Source organism: Ambystoma mexicanum, chromosome 2p (genome assembly GCF_040938575.1).
Source record: "Ambystoma mexicanum isolate Mex_15411 chromosome 2p, UKY_AmexF1_1, whole genome shotgun sequence".
Classification (NCBI taxonomy): Eukaryota; Metazoa; Chordata; class Amphibia; order Caudata; family Ambystomatidae; genus Ambystoma; species Ambystoma mexicanum.
In genome coordinates this window covers 333,777,543-333,794,596 of record NC_090923.1, presented here as the reverse complement: position 1 = coordinate 333,794,596, position 17,054 = coordinate 333,777,543, and the positions used below count along the sequence as shown (strand labels likewise).

The 17,054-nt window shown below is 46.1% G+C and overlaps 1 protein-coding gene across 1 annotated transcript in view; it reads right to left on the bottom strand.

Moving 5' to 3' along the window:
• The window catches only part of CCDC66 (coiled-coil domain containing 66), a 561,787-nt gene that overhangs the window by 59,583 nt on the left and 485,150 nt on the right, over positions 1 to 17,054 (bottom strand). Inside the window, exon 18 of the mRNA XM_069643663.1 lies at positions 14,854 to 14,981. Within this exon, the coding sequence (XP_069499764.1) occupies positions 14,854 to 14,981 (128 nt within the window). The remainder of the gene's footprint in view (positions 1 to 14,853; positions 14,982 to 17,054) is intronic.

Sequence of the window (17,054 nt, the reverse complement as noted above, 5' to 3'; positions counted from 1 at the left end):
AGGAGGCATTAATTAATTTTGAAATGAAGGGGGCTAAGTCTCTTGCAGCATCCTTAATTATTTGGGCAGGCCAATTGTCGCCGTTACAGTTAGAGGGCTTCAGGGATGCAATAATCTTTTCGGTTTCCTGAATGGATACTTTGGTAAATTTGAACAATGCTGCACTAGGCGTGTCTTTAGTAGGGCTGGTAGATGGCGTCTCAGTAGGAGGCAAGGAAGCTTTTATTTGGCAATTTTAATTTGCAGTGTTATTTTGATGGCTAGGGCATTCTGGATGCTAGTGCACATTTGTTTGTCTTTGGGTATATGGTCAGGTGGAGGTATAGGGGATTCTAATTCCCAAAGGATCACAAACAGTTCTTTAGTATTGCATCTGCCATTTGAGATTCTTTCGTTGGAGAGATCTTTATTTAGTACAGAGAATTTCTTTTTTGTAGTTATTTGCAAAGTGAGTTAGTTGCAGTTTGTTTTCATCAGTAGGGGAGTGTCGCCATAGGGTTTCTAATGTTTTCTTTTGCAATCTTAATGCTTTAAGGTGAGGGGTAAACCAGGCGTTGAGGTGTGCCTGCTGTTTACTCTTGCATAACAGAGTGGTGCAATGGTGTCAAGGGCCTTAGTCATTGTGTTGTTGTAGAGATCCACGAGGAGATCGAGATCTGAACTGTTTGAGAGGGCATTAAAAGCAGGAAGGAGGAGTGGTAGAAGTTTGTCAGGTGTAATATTAGTTTTAGATCTAGTAGGGAGAGGACGTGCCATGACTTTGGCTATTTGTTTGTCTATAGTTATGGAGAAGGCGATTAAATGGTGGTCAGTCCATAGTGGGGTGGGGGGTTCATTTTAGTAATGGCGGTAGAGCAGTTCAAGGCGGCAACCCTGTCTAGGGCCCTTCCTTTATCATGAGTTGGAAAGAACTTTCTGGATTAGGCCATGTTCAGCAAGCATTGTCGCTATTGCTTGGGCTTGTTTGTCCTCTGGACCATTGAATCCTAGGTTAAAGTCTCCCAGTATAAGTAGTAGAGGAGTCTTTGGTATTATTGGCTAGGAGACTGGATAGGTCTGCTTCAAATGTGCCGATAGGCCCTGGTGGCCTGTATATTAGGTAGATAGTAAGGTTACGGCAATGTGATATGGGCAATTTGGCGGCGAGTTGTTTGCATGATGTGAGTGGGGGTTGAGTTAGAAGTATTCCAGCGAGGTTGGTTTTAGCTATAATAGCTAAGACATCTCCTTTGGCATTGGGTCTGTCCATTCTGATTAATTGATAATTATCAGGTATGGTTAATGTGAGGGCTGGGCCCGCTGCATCGTGCAGCCAGGATTCCATAACAGCTAGGAAGTCTATGTCCTCAGAGGTTAGGATGTCAGCTATTTATTTTCAGTGTGTCCAATGTTAAAATTTGCCTATAACATTTGAATGAATGATTAAAAATGATCTTGCATTCTACATGCTCGAGCAAGATATGTAGCACTCATCTTAGTAATGCTCTGCTCAAAGTCCCCCAAGAGAAGAGTCATTGCTGCCTTTGACGGTCTGATGAAGCTTCTCACAACAAAGGGTAAATACCTGCAGTCCGTAGATGGTTATATCTCAGACAGTTTAAGAGGAAATGTACGAGCATTGGCACACTTTACATCTTTACGTCTCTCATGGGGTCTGGTCAGGATTTTCAGTTATGGTTGGCAAAATGGTAGACGTTAGCCCAGACTATGCAGGGCAGACTTGCCAGGTCCCCTTTGAGTAATCTAACTTTCTAGGAGTTGAACAGGAGTTGGATGCCCAGCTACAACTGATCACATTGTGCAGAAGCCTGTGCCTCTTCAGACCAGCACAGCGCCGGAGGACAAGGAGCCCCTCCAACACTGCAGGAGCAGTGCATCGCCGTAGGAGGGAAGCTGGAGCTTCCTTCCACATAAGAGGTAGGCCCGTGGGCACTTCCAACCTCTTAAATTCACCTTGAATGCACAATGGAAGAATGCTGACATTGTGCTTCGTATCCTACAAAATACGAATTCATTCTGCTGCCTGATTTGTCCCACGCCTTTTAGTGCTATATTGTGCTTTCCCACGTGTTCCTGCTTCACTGGACTACGTGGTAGCCATTCCAAGATGGCCGTCATTTGCTATTAGGCATCGGCCTTCTGCTTTGTCCACATAGGCAGCTGCCACCTCCTCATTGGCTGCCTTCACCTTCATTTGGCCCAACCAGCAACCGGCAGGCATAAGCCGGCCTCTATCACTAAGGCCGACACGACGAGGCGTTCTGCCTCTCCTAGCCTGTCCTTTGCCTGGCACTTGCCTCTTGCCAGCAACTTTGCACCTCGGACCTGACCTTAGGCTGCTACTATGAGGTAGTGTGTCTTCAGAACTCCCCTTGAACAAGGCCTGGTCCGCGCCCAGAAACGCCCCTGGTTGCGTTTTTCGCATCCTTATTGGCACCTTGAGCCTAAGTACGAGTCAATGTCCCAGCTAACTGTAAGCTTTGATGTTTGCTATTCCATATGCTCCTTTAATTACTATCTGCTTCGGTAACTGTATTACTAATCTGAAAGATTCTGTGTGTTGCACTTTTCATTGCGTCTCACGAGTGCAACTCAATCCCTTTTGTGCTTTATGTAGCAGTGCCTCACACTGCACCGTGATGGTTGATGCCCCGTGCCCGAACTTGATCCTTGTCAACTTGAACTGTCCGCTGTATAGTAGAACTACTGTGCCACTTGCGGTCAAGCCTACACTTGCCCGGCTGCACATGCACCTTGCCAGCCTAATTAAACTGTACTTACTATGCCTATTGCGTAGCTGCCACTCCCTGCCTGGGCATACTCCCTTGCTTGTAATAAGCTAATCAATGTGTATTGATTGTGTGTATTGTGTGTATTGTGTATGCCTGTGCATAATCCCTTGCTTATATTAAGTTATACAATGTGTACTATTCGTTAATGCTCCACTGAGCGGTTGCCAGTCACTGCATTAGCATCCACGCTAAGACTCTCAATGCGCAGGCACTGTGCCTCGTGCGGTCGGTCGCCACTCTAGTAGTCTTAAATGCGCCTCACCAGCCACTGCCCCATGTTAGTCTGGTTGCCGTGCCTTAGCGGTCGAGTGCTAATTTTGCCTTGTTGCACATGCCCATTGTTAGCATATGTGATCCGTATCTACTGTGCTTTTGGTCGGTTGTCACTCCTGCCTAGACAGAAATAGGACAGTCAATGTGCTACAGCCTGGGCACCGTGCCTCTAGGGGTCGGTCGCTGCTTTAAATTGCTAAATACATGCCATGTTACCCTTTATTGCTCCTGCTATGCTCAATGTGTTCACTGCACTCTGACACGCTTGTTTCAGTCTGATATCTAACTGACTTGCATTGAATATGCCAGGCGAAGCTTGTGAACTGTACCTTACTCTGCTCATTGCGCTCCCATAGGTTGCCTTCTCTATGCCAGTTGTTAGCCCTGCGCACCAGCCCTTCCGGAATCCTACGGCTCGCTTCTACCCAATAGATTCTAACATGTTTTCGGTTTTGTGAACCCTTTGCCCACCTTGGTTTCACGCTACCACTTACTGATTATTTAAAATGCACAGTACTGGTGTTACCCACCATCAGCTATTATCCACTTATGCACCTAAGCATGCACACTTGCCTAGTTCACCCACGGCCACTTGCACATTGGTCACCCTGCAGGTTTTAATCTGGTCACTGCTCTGCCCCAGTAGCACATTGCTTAACGCCCTGCCCTCACTGTTACACAGTGGCACCTCGTCGCCTAAACCACAGTTCGTATCTACCATGACAGATCCCAATCCTTATCTAAACGAGCCAGCCCTTTGGTTACGTCATTTCGCTACCAAACCTACCCCTATTCAACCTTGCTCTACTTCCTCCAGAAACTCGAGGCTTGGCTCGCGCCTGCACCTCCTTCATCGCCAGCAATCTCCAACTTAGCCACACCTGCACTCCAAAACATTGTGCAGGGCTCAGACATTCAGAACCTGGCTGCTATCTCACTAACCCTTCCACCCCAGGCTTACTCCACCACCAATTGCACAATATTGCCTTACCACCCTTCATCTACCTTGCCCCATCCACCCAGCCTACCATGTTCTCCATCAGTCAGAAATCAAAGATTAGCTTCCAGATGTCGTCACTGGTCATACCACCAGAACAACCTTGCAACCGACAAAATCTCCAACTATGGCATAAACAATACCACAGTACACCCAACTCTGATGGCTAGCACTGCATCCCATGCACATGACACCACGATCTCTAATATCAAAGGTGCACTCATCAATGCACGCTCCACCCTGGCACATGCCCTAGATATTGCAGATCTCATTGTCACTGAAAACCTCGACTTTCTTGCAATCACGGAAACCTGGCTGCATGCAGCCTCTGGTCCCACCTTGACCCTAGCCATTCCTGACAACTACTCAATCATCAGGTGTGACAGAGGCACTAGTCAAACTAAGGGCTGGGGACTGGCCTTCATATTCAAAAGCTCGCTGAACATCAGAGCTGCCAATAGCCTTAAATTGCCCTCACCGGAACTACTGTCCATTAAACTACCCATCACACCCAACCACAGTACATCTTACCTACAGGTCCCCTGGACCTACACCTCTTCGTTTGTAGAAGACATATCATCTATCCTAGCCTCTAGTACTAAGCCTAACTCTCAAATTATTATTTTGGGTGACCTCAAGCTAGGCTACCAGGATAAGAATGACCCCAAAGCCACCGACCTAGAAAGTGTCCTTACCGATTTTGGCCTTACCCAACATGCCAATGAGCCTACCCACATCAAAGGTCGCACTTTAGATTTGGTTTCTGACATCAACTGTGCACTTAGTGTCACTTCCGTGTCGCCGTGCGCTTGGTCCGATCACCACAAAATATCCTTCTCCATTAACTCCAGTCCCCCTTTAGTTAAACCTAACCTTGCTCCTCCCACTTACACAGGCAATAAAAAGGACATTACAGTTGAGAAACTACTGCCGTTCATCCTCCCTCTACTGAACTCTGTGTCTTCCACCTGCTCGGACCCCAGAGCACTAGTTGACACCTATAACCGCGCCATGCTTAAAGCCCTCAATAACATCGCTCCCATCAAACTGCACAAACAAAAACTACGGCTCCACCTCAATTCTTGGTTCACACCTTACTTACGCGACCTGCAGAAAGAAAAAAGGAAAGCTGAGGCTCTCTGGAAAGGCTCACCTTCGCTAATCAACAAAAGTAACCTTCTGTCAGCCTCACTGACCTACAAAGAAGCTATCCTAGCTGCTAAAAAGGAAGTGTACAACAAAAGGATCATTCAAGCCCAATCAAACACCAAGGAACTCTTCAAGATCCTTAAGGAACGAGTCTCCCATTGCCCCACTTGATACGTGTATCACTGACACGGAGTGGTGCGCTAATATTCAAAAGCATTGCTAGACGAAATTGACCACCTCCACACCAAAATCAATGCAAAAAAAGCCTCCTTTCTGACTCAACTGGCAACCCCATGCTCTATAAAAAAACCCTCAACTAAACACGCCTTTAAACCGTTCAGTTTTTAACCTTTCACCGTCAAGGAAGTAGAAAATATTACTAAGCTCAAGCCCTCCAACTGCCAAGGTGACGCTTGCCCTGCTCCTATCATAAAGGAAGCGGCACATAATCTTGCTCCATTCATTACATCATTCATTAACGCATCATTCGAATCGGGATCTGTACCCGACAACTTCAAGGATGCCTGGGTCATCACATTAATAAAAAAACCTAATCTCGACCCCAGTAATCCTTCTAACTACAGGCCCATCACCACGGTGCCCTACATTCTCAAAATCCTCGACCGAGCGGCCTATCTCCAAATCCAGGATTACCTCGAAAATAACAATCTCCTAGGGCTTAGACAATCTGGGTTCTGTCCTAGACACGGCACGGAAACTGCATTAATAGAGCTAAAAACTCAAATTGAGGATCTGAAAGACAAGGGCAAACAGGCGCTCCTGCTCCTTGATCTCTCAGCAGCCTTTGATCTGGTCGATCACCAAATCCTCCGTCACCATTTTAAGATTGCTGCTCACTTCACAGAGGCATCCATATCTTGGATCAGCTCCTTTTTAGCAAACAGAACCATGAGGGTCTCGTCTCCTCTAGTTGCTGCTGACCAGCCCACGTCACGTGCAGAGTCCCACAAGGATCATGCGTATTGCCCACACTCTACGTCTTTACTAAACCACTCTTTGATATACTTGACTATCTGGGTGTCTCCTACACTAATTATGCGGATGACACCCAGATACTCATCCCTATCACTGGTGATTATGCAACAGACGCCAAAGCTCTTAACACAGTCTATACTGTCATTCAGGCCTGGATGGCTCATCATGGGCTCTGCCTTAATGATGAAAAAACAGAGCTAATCATCCTAGGCTCCCAATCTAAACTTACCAAGCTTGACCCCAAATACAACTCCTTTAGTATTGACGGGAACAAGATCAAAGTCACCAACGTCACAAAAAGGCTGGGAATATATCTTGACTCCACCTTATCCCTCAATAGACAAACCAATGCACATGTCTCTGCCTCATCCTATACCTGTAAACTGATCACAGCTTGTCGCCCATTTCTGACAACTGTTTGATTCTAGCCAGAACCCTCATGTCTAAAATCAACTATTGCAACTCCCTCTACCTAGGGACTAGTCAATAAAACCTTGACAAACTCCAGGTACGCAGATGAACGCCATAAGGGCAGCGCTTAACATACCCAGGCGCTCTCATATCTCCAACACTAGACGCAACTTGCACTGGCTACCTATCTTTCATCGCATATCTCTCAAAGCACTTGTGCTTACTCACAAGACCCAAAACAACGCAGCCCCTGCTTACCTGTCCACGCGCTTCTCACAACACACTGCAGCCAGACTACTGAGATCTGCCCAGGCACACACACTGGCGATCCCCAGTTTCAAACTAAGGACAGCTGGTAGTGTTAGTTTTCCAGTCCTTGCAGCAAAGCTTTGGAACTCACTTTCTAACGCTCTGAGAAACGTGCCTTATTGCTATTCCTTCAAAGCTAAAACTAAACAGTGGCTACATGAACAGGATGCCTTGGCCCCTACACTACACTCCCACAGCTAACCCTCCGGGACTCTGCTCATAGACTGACCTGACCTCATACCTGAGATTTGCTTGAACACTTGTATATTTGTCAAATGTATATTGTATGTATTCATTTGCTGGAACTGTAATTATCGCTTTTCTTCTCCTGCTTTTACTCTACTTTGAACATGCTGTAAATTGATTACAATGTAACTTGTTCTCTTGCATCTATGCTGTAACTTGTAACTGCTTCCTAAACATGCGTCCAGAAGCCCTTGGGCAAGGTGCGCACTATAAATAAAACAAATACAAATAGAAGCAACATGCTGCTACAACACTAAAGGCAGGATACGCTTATAACTGTTTGCTGTTAATTTTCATATCACCATTGCAAGCAATAAGACGGGGAGTGGGCAGAATTTACATACATAGTACTCAAAAGATGGCCACTGTGACTAATGGTAGAAAGTATGGGATTTGTAGTTCCACAAACTGCACTAAATTGTTTTACAATGGATCACACTACATGATTAGACATGATCTGAACTTTGAAGATTGTTCTTTGTCGCATAAGTAACACAGAAAATCCTGGTAAATGAGCTGAACGTTCCCCATTCCTAGAGATCTAAAGTTCACCCAAGTCATGCCCATCAGGCATATGAAAACACAGTATAACAGTTTTTTTTGTTTTCTTTGTTAGTTTAAGAGCAGAAGTCTAAAACTGGGGCGAGTATGGCCTTGCATAGAGCATCAGAGTTTGTGTCGGTCTCTAGGCTTCACAACATTCCCTAGCAAAGGAGAAGTGGGAGCCACAGCACAGGGTGCCTGTCAATCTGCTGAATGATGGCCATCATGGTAAGCTGAATGCCTCCAACTCGGCTGAAGTGTAGAAGGTAGAAAAAGGGAGTAGATTGAAGAACCATGGTCAGCTTCTCATCGTGAATGATGTGCATGGACTCCTACACTCTTTCCTAAAATCAGTTTATGAGAAATGTTTTGGAGTAGAGATCACTGCCTTAAATTATCTCTTCCCCATAGTCTGTATGCCCGAGTCTGAAGCCATGGATACAGACTTCAGTTCACAATGTCACAAGGGGGCTAACTAATGCAATAATCATTAGTGTAATTTCAAAACTGAAATTTTGTTTATGGCAATCTTTGCAAGGTATAAAATCCAAAGTATTTGGAGGCATCATCACAAAAAGCTTGGCGAACAGCAAAGAAAAAAACAATTCACAAAGTGTCTGTGTTGCACGACACATCAGCATCGCAGTGTGGAGACCAGGTACGATAGGGAATCACAGATGTATGTGAAAGGACAGAGCCAAATCCAAACAATCCACAATGGAGGTCTTTACGAAAACGCAGCGGAACCCCACGACAGCGGCGCAAAGCACGGGTGTGGCCTCAGCTGATGGCGCCGCAGAAGGAGATAACCGTCAGGTCCTGGCGGCCATAACGGATTTGAGCACCAAATGGGGCACAGCAATGGCGGACTTGCGGACGGCCCAGGAAAATAAAACTGACGCTGTGGGAATCGAAGTTACCCTGCTGTGTCAAGATGTCCGTGCGTTGGCGGAGAGTACAAGTGGCCTGGAATGCGCAGTGAAAGTCAACACGGAGGTCAGCACGAGCAATGCATAGGAGGTCCATGTGCTAAAACAGCAGATCGCCAACCTTGAAAATCGAGTGGAGGCGGCGGAAGGAAGAGCGAGGAGGAACAACATACATGTCGTCGGCCTGCCCAAGGGGGAGGAAGGCCATGATCCCACGGACTATGTAGAGAACATGATCCTCCAGGGGATAGGAGCAGAAAAACTCACAGGGGTTTACTGTTGAGCGGGCCCATCTGGCCTTGAGGAGGCCACGACCTGAAGCTCCGCCGAGGCCAATAATCGCAAGGATCCTGAATTACAAAGACAGGGAGATGATCCTGGAATATTTCCGTAAGGGCGGGACAATTGAGAGAGCATCCACCAATATCACGGCGTACCCGGATTATACAATGCTGGTGCAGAGGCAAAGGTATAGTTACGTGGCCGTCAAGGAGGCTACGTGCTGCGGGCATCAAATATATACTTCAGTACCCGGCGAGGCTAAAGGTGCTGCATAAGAGCAAGGCGCTTTTTTTCGACACTCCGGAGGAGGCGGCGGCGGCGGCGTCGTCGTGGCTGGGCCTGCAGGGCTGCCCGGAACAGGAGGCTGACTGAGATCGCCTCGAGCGTGACAAGTGAGGAGTCGGTGCCATGGACATTAAGGGGATAAGTGGGTAGGTGGACTTGTTTGGGAACACGGGAGATTTGAGTGAACTTGCAGCCCTTGGACCTTGTGCTCTGGCTGGACTGGAATATAGAGTATCAACTGCATGCTGGAACTGAATAGCATTAACATCATGCGTGGTTGTAGGAGCAATGGGATGGTAGCAACCTACCCCCAAGAATTGGTAGTTAAGTAGCCATTAGGGCAACTTTACCCTGCTGAGCCCCGAGTATAGACTTGCTAGGCAGGGCTAGATGTGTGGGTGCCTGAGATCCAGGGATGGAGCTGGGGAACGGTTGGGGAGTGTGCTGTTGGGTGGGGAGGCGGGGAAGTTTGTGGTGTATATAGTTTTGGGGAGTTTTCGTTTTAGTTTGTGTATGAGCCTACAGGGAAATGACGGACAAATCAATGGCATCGGGTAATCTCAGAATTGTGACCTGGAATGTGCAGGGCCTTAATAGCTATCTAAAACGTAACAAGGTGATGATGTACCTAAAGAGGATGCGGATTGACATAGCTCTGCTATAAGAAACACACCTCACCAAGGAGAAGTTGGAGGTGATCAGGAGGAAATGGAGGGGTACGGCATGGGGGCCACATATTCGGCATATGCAAGACGGGTGATTACATGGGTGGCACCGCATGTACCATTTCAGCTGCTTAACTCAACAATAGACCCGGAAGGCAGAATGGTGGTGGTGGCGGGACTCCTGGAGAACAGAGAAGTGAATATCATAAATTTGTATGCCCCTAACCATGATACAGCGGTATATATTAGGTCTTTATATAGTAGAATTAGCCCCCTGGCGGGTGGCGCGATGGTGTGGCGAGGGGACCTTAATTGCACTCTGAACCCCAGGATAGATGGATCAGATGACAAATTAGAAAAGCCGGCGCCAGCAGCTAAAGCGCTGAGGACACTGTTGATGGACCTCGGCCTAGAGGATGTGTGGAGAAGGCTACACCCAACAGATAGGCAATACTTGCACTATGCAGCGCCACACGACCTGCACACAAGGCTAGATTACGTGTTCGCATCTGCTGAGATAGTGGGAGAAATGGTGGGGCGGAATACAAGGCCCGGGTACTCTCCGACCATTCGCCTTTGGTCAGAGAGGCGACATCAACCCCCCAGGGCACGGATCCCTATGTGGCGGCTCAGGACTGAGGCTCTACAGAATGCAGGCTTCCGAGAGGATCTGAGGGAGGCCATCGAGGAATACTTCGAAATGAAAACGGGCAGTGTAAGTTCGGTGGGAACAGTATGGGAGGCATTCACAGTGGTTGTGCGGGGAGTAGCAATATCTAAATCCAAAGGACTCCAAGGGGGTATTGAGCGGGATCTGCAAAAGACAGAAAGAGAGCTAGAGGACCCGATACGAAATGAGGGGACCACTCGTGCGAACAGGGTTCAAATAAAGGACTTACAGCCAGCTTGTAGTGAACTATGGGACAGATTATGCAAACTGAACTAGAAGAAATACACGGAGAGGCTGCATGCTGGGGGGGTTAAGCCGGGTAGGTTATTGGCTTGGTTATACAAGAATGAGACCCCCCCGCTCGGTGATCAGAGAGATCAGGGACGCGGAGGGTCAAATCCATAATACCCAGGAAGGGGTAAATGAGGTGTTCCTCAAGTATTACAGACGATTATACGAGGACACAGGAGAGGACATGAGTCAAGATATACTAGATACGATAGAAGACATAGGGCTGCCCACCTTGGATGACCTAGAGCGAGCGGACCTGGACACCCCCATCACTGTGGACGAACTGGAGGCGGTGATCCAACACCTGCCCACATGTAAAGCGCCTGGGGCGGATGGGTTACCCAGCGAGTTTTATAAAACGTACAGGCAGGAGCTACTCCAGCCGCTGCTGACCATGTTTAATGAAGCATATGAGCGGGGGGAACTGCCGGCGTCCCTCCGTGAGGCGGTGATCATTCCGCTCCTGAAACCAGGCAAACCAGACGCGGAATGCGGATCCTACAGGCCCTTGTCTATGCTCAATCAGGATAGCAAGATACTCACGGCAGTGCTAGCCAATAGGTTGAAGAGGGTAATTGGTAAATTGATTTACCCAGACCAAACGGGCTATGTCCCCGGTAGAAATATTACAGATAACCACAGGAGGCTACACCATATTATTGACCAAACTGAGGTAGACTCGAGCGAGCTGGCTATCATGTCGTTGGACGCGGTGAAAGCTTTTGATTCAGTGCGGTGGCCGTGGTTGAAAGCGACTCTGAAAGGATACGGGATGGGACCAGGATATATTAGATGGGTCCAGATGCTATATAGTACCCCGACGGCGAGAGTCAAAACCGGAACCACAATCTCAGATAAATGGCAATTTAGCAGGGGGACCAGACAGAGATGCCCCTGGTCACCAATGCTATACATCCTGGCATTAGAGCCGCTGGCAATATGCCTGCGGCAACAATACGGGGAGGTGGGGATCCGCACGACAGGGGGCACACACCTGATATCATTGTATGCAGATGATGTGCTTCTGTACTTACCCAGAGGAGAACCTGCAATATGTGTTGGAGGTGATGGGTCGTTACGCCACCCTCTTGGGCATATTGGTGAACCCTGGGAAGTCCAGTTTGTTCCCCCTGGGAAGGTACAAGAGCACCCCATTGGAGAGGCTGCCCGTCTTGCAGATACCCTGGCAGACCGTAACATTTAGGTATCTGGGCGTAAATGTTTACCACAATATAGAGACAGAGCACAAACATAACACAGAGAAGGCGATGGAGGGAGTTAAGAATAGCATGGTGTTCTGGTCTAAATTACCCCCTAGCCATGATGGGGAGAGCAGCCCTACTCAAAATGGTGGTCTTGCCCAGACTCTTGCACTTTTTTGTGAATGTTCTGTAGTTAATCCCCAAATGCTTTTTTGTGAAACTTCATGGCATGTGCAGGGGCTTCATATGGGGCAACTCCAGAAATAGGGTGGCCCTGTGGAAACTACAGAACACGTGATACATGGCAGGACAGTTGTTGTATGTGGCTAGGTGGTTGTCTGCAGAAGACTCGGCAGAAGCTAGGCTTTTGCAAGGTGAATCGGTTCCTTACTTTTTGAGGGAGACAGTATGGCTGCACAAAACTAAAATGGCGAAGATGGGGAGATTATTGAAGCTGGGCTGGGAAGTATGGCGCAGGACATGGAGAACGGTGGGTAACCCAGATCCGCTTTCCCAGCAGACTCCCAATTGTTTGAAGCGGTTCGTAGGTACTGGGAACCAGTGGGATTGGCCACCCTTGGAGACATATGGTAGGAAGGGGAGGCGTTGGGAATCCAGAAGCTGCAGGATGAGACAGGGGTGCATAGAGGCCAATTACTTATACCAGGCTCATGAAAAAGGTGAGAGAGGTGGCCTGAGACTGTGCTAGAGGAAGAACCCGATGCCTCCCTAGAAACGCGGAGTGCGGGCACAAAATAACTAGGATATATGAGCTCCTGAGGGCGAAGGCGGGGAAGGAGCTGCTCCAATTGAGGCATGACTGGCAGGAGGAGGTGGGGGAACCCATGACAGAGGGACAGTGGAATAGAGCCCAAAGTTACCATAAAAAGGTGTCCCGGAATGCGAGACTCCAGCAGATTCAGCTGTATGTCGTTCATAGAGCTTACCCGACTCCCAGTAGAATAGCTAGGTTTGGAGGCTCGGCTGTACAAAAATGCCCCAGGTGCGGCGAGGAGGAGGCAGGACTACTACACATGTTCTGGGCCTGCCCTGAGGTGCACAGATTCTGGGAGGAAATAAAGATTAAAATGGCTGGTGGGGGAGTGGTACTGGACGTAGGATCTGCTTGGGCTTGCATGCTCGGGAATTTCCCCAGGCCACGTCATTCGAAGCATATCAGTAAAATGAAAGACCTGGCCTATATTTTGGCTAAACACAGAAGCGCAATGTGCTGGAAAGCGGCCCACAGACCCAGAATGAAGATATGGTGGGTGGACCTTTTCAGATGGGCGGAGGCAGAAACTGTGGTATGGTTTGAAGCTGTCACCAAGAAGGGGGGGAGGAGGAAGCAGGCCCCCCCCCCCGATAGCCTGGAGGCAGCTGGTGACCTCAATGGCAAGCCCCCACGAGGTCAATCATGATACAGAGGACTCCGATGAGTCAACAAACACAGATTCCCGAAAATGCTCATGTAGATGAGGCTGTGATGGCTCGAGTTTGTGGGGAAGGAGGGGGAGGACGGGAAGCAACAATGTATAATGTGATGTTTTGATATTGATTATGTATGTCCTAAAAAGTTACCATGGTTGACGTGTTTGTTATCAAATAATAAAAATTATTTAAAAAAGAAAAAAAAAAGAAAATTGTCTGCGTTGAGCATTAATGTAAGGGAGTCGGAACAGCTTCAGGAAATATACAGAATGCAATTTTTTTTGGTGTCAGTGGTGCTTTTGTTACCATGACAGTCAAGTTAGCTTTGCTCCATTGCGTCCTCGGGGCGTTCTATTTGGACATTTTCAGATCAAGTCTGTGCATCCGCCCATTTCATTAGAGAAGTCTTTGGAATATCCAGCTGAAGGATTAGTGGTAATGATGAAAGCACGTAAAATACTAGTGAAGGAATCGAAACCTAGCACATTCAGATGTTCTTATTGTTTAGTAGAGCACCAAGCAATTAATCTTGAAATCAGAACCTTTAATGATCATTAAGCCAAGCCAACTATATAAACGGGAGTACTGTTAATTTATCAAAATAAGTCATCTTGGGAAATGTAGGGAGGGCAGAATGATGTTCCTGTAAAAACATTGCTTTTGGGATAACTGGAATACTAAGAAGCATGATCAAGAGCAGACGGAGTCCCTGGGTGTATTTCTTTGTGCGATGGCCATCTATGGGGGACCTCCAGTGTGGCTTGGAAGAAGGTAAAGCATCACAAGTGGCTAATTGCATAATGCAGTATTAGCAAATTGCTAAGGGAACTATTCCCTATACCTTTACAAAAAACAAATCTTCACCAGAGCGCCAGAGGACCACTCCGGTGGTGATAGTGCGCGGTACAAATATCCTTTAACATTAACATAAAATGGTATTAAGCATGTGTATAGATTCCAAACAAAGTAAGGAGTATGTCACAAACCTATCTATGGAGAAAAAATATAAGGGAAGCCTGATTAACGTCTATGGCCCTCCAGGCAATTAAACAGTAAGGTAAGAAGGAGGTGGGCCAACTAGACCAGAGAGGACAGCTGACTATTATTTAAATCATAGTCGCATCATATTTATTGTACAAATACAATCTTTATACACAAAGAATTGTTAGCAGTTGCATTTCACAAATTTCAGCTGAGTGAACCAAACACATCCCTCCATATAATCTTCATTCATAACTTCCACATGCATTCATCATACTCGCATACATTGGGACACATCCCGATCCAGGGCTCGATATAAAGAAGCTCATATTTAAGTCATGAAAACAGTTTAATAAAAAGCTTGGCTGTTAAAACACCAATAGAACACGATCATACAGTACCTGTCTGAGTTCAGACAACCCTTTCAGGATTGCTTGTTGTCGGTCTTTATTTTTCACAACGTTGGGATTTAGCAAAGGGTCTCGCATATGATCAGAGCTAAAAATCTGCCGAGGTTGATGGTCCCCACCTAGACAAAAGAAATCACTTTGCTTAAAATTGTTTGTTGATACCATAAAAAATGGTCTGCATTTGTGCATGCCTATAAGTGAATCAGAATGTCCTATTTAGAAGTTGGCAAAGAGTAGACATATGCAGATTAATTAATGAACAGGCTAGATTCCTCTAAGTCAGGCAGAGAGTTGTCGAAATAAAGGCACTGGCTGATTTTACCATGAAAAACTGATATTCTCACCCAAGCTTAGATACACGACTGCTGTGAAAATCGTACTGCAGGAAGGTTCCTTATAAAATGAGCCCATTGTGATATGCAATCTCAGAATACAATGCGAACGAAAAATCTATATGTACATCTATCTTGACAGCTGTGGAATAGAAGGGAAAGTGCAATTAAAGAAAAAGTCTGTGGGAAAGGAAACCTCACCAATCTATGAGAAAAGTGATACAAAGACAATGAGTTGCAGTTCTGCTCATGCCCTCCTACTGGCATCCCATAGACATGTGGGACTATAGAAACTACATAGCTACAGAGCGAGCATCGACCTTTATACGATAAAGTGAAACAGCAAAAGGAAAACTATGGGCTAAAAACTAACAGTGGAAGCAACCGTGGGCATCTTAAAGCTTCTAATGCTACTATAGAACAACTCTAGTAAGATTGTACCTAGTGCTATTTATGGGTTAGAAAAAATGGATAACATGGCAGAAATCCTGAATAGTGTGGAGAACAAATGTTTGGCATGAGAGCCAAACAAAATAATGAGACACCCTCAGCCAGGCTGAGAGATAAACAAAGATATTCTTATTAGGCACAAATGACAGGTGAGAGTTCACATGGACTCTCTGCAAATTACACTGGAGAGGAAACTTACATAACCTATATACAGAGACCAATAATATGAAAACACATGGGCTGAAATCTAGGTGAGTGTTACCGGGAAGGTTTGCATAGTGGTAACGGCTCCTTAACACAGATTGTTTCAGGGCAGCAGTTAGACTTCCGGTTTTGTACCCTTTTGTAACATAGGGTTTAGCAAGCTCAACTATCACTTCTATGGAAAACACCATAACAGCAACTGTATACTAAAATAAGGTAATGTAAAGAGAAGCAGACCAGTGAAGTGTGATGTCGGGTTGCTAGGCTGTAGCAGAATCTTCCAGGCCTGTAGTGGTTGCAACGTTTAAAGATGATTATACATGGCTACACAGAATGGGCCAAGTGAAAGCCTATGGTAACATATGTGTCTTCTGCCACAACAGGTTAGAAGGTTTTATCTGGAAAACTGTTCTTTCACTTGCCTCTAGCCTTCCTATGTTTTTGATACACCATGAGGTTGGATTAATTTCACTTGAAAGCTTGTTCTGGTGAAAATAAACTAAGCCTGTATTAAAGAATTGTGAATCCTCTAGTTGAGTCTCTTTTGGCGGAGTTAATAACTATGGTAAAAGCTAAAAACATCCCATAGGTAACCACCTTTGCAGAATCCAATGATGATATCCTGTCCAATCTGGGCTTGGATATTCAAGAGCTAGTCCATAATCCTCAAAAAGTAAAGAACACATGATATAAATGGAATGGATTAAAACGGCACAAAAGATTGAATCTTACAAATTGTATCACGAATATAGTATATTTTGGGGACGAACGGCAACATTACCAAGGTATGTGTCTAGATCCCCATCAGGTCACTTCATAACGACGTACATTAGATTTAGAGTCAATCAATTTTCCACTCTTTGAAGTCCTGGGACCCAGAATGGGGACGGCCAGGGTGCCAAACACTTGTAGATTATGCAGCTAAGGATGTGAAATGGAGACGCTAAGACATTTGATCACCACTTGCCCTGCAACAATAAACATGAGGACCATGCATTTTTTTAAACTTGTATATAATTTTACTGACCACCAAATGACAATTTTTAGAATAGAATGATGGAAGGCAGACAGTTATTTTTGCTGTTAAATTTAAGATAGTTAATTTTTCTATATGAAATAGTAGAGGGTAGTAATAATGAACTTATACTTAGTAGTGTGATATCATAACTTTAAGAATGCTCAACATATTGATCTATTTATACATGG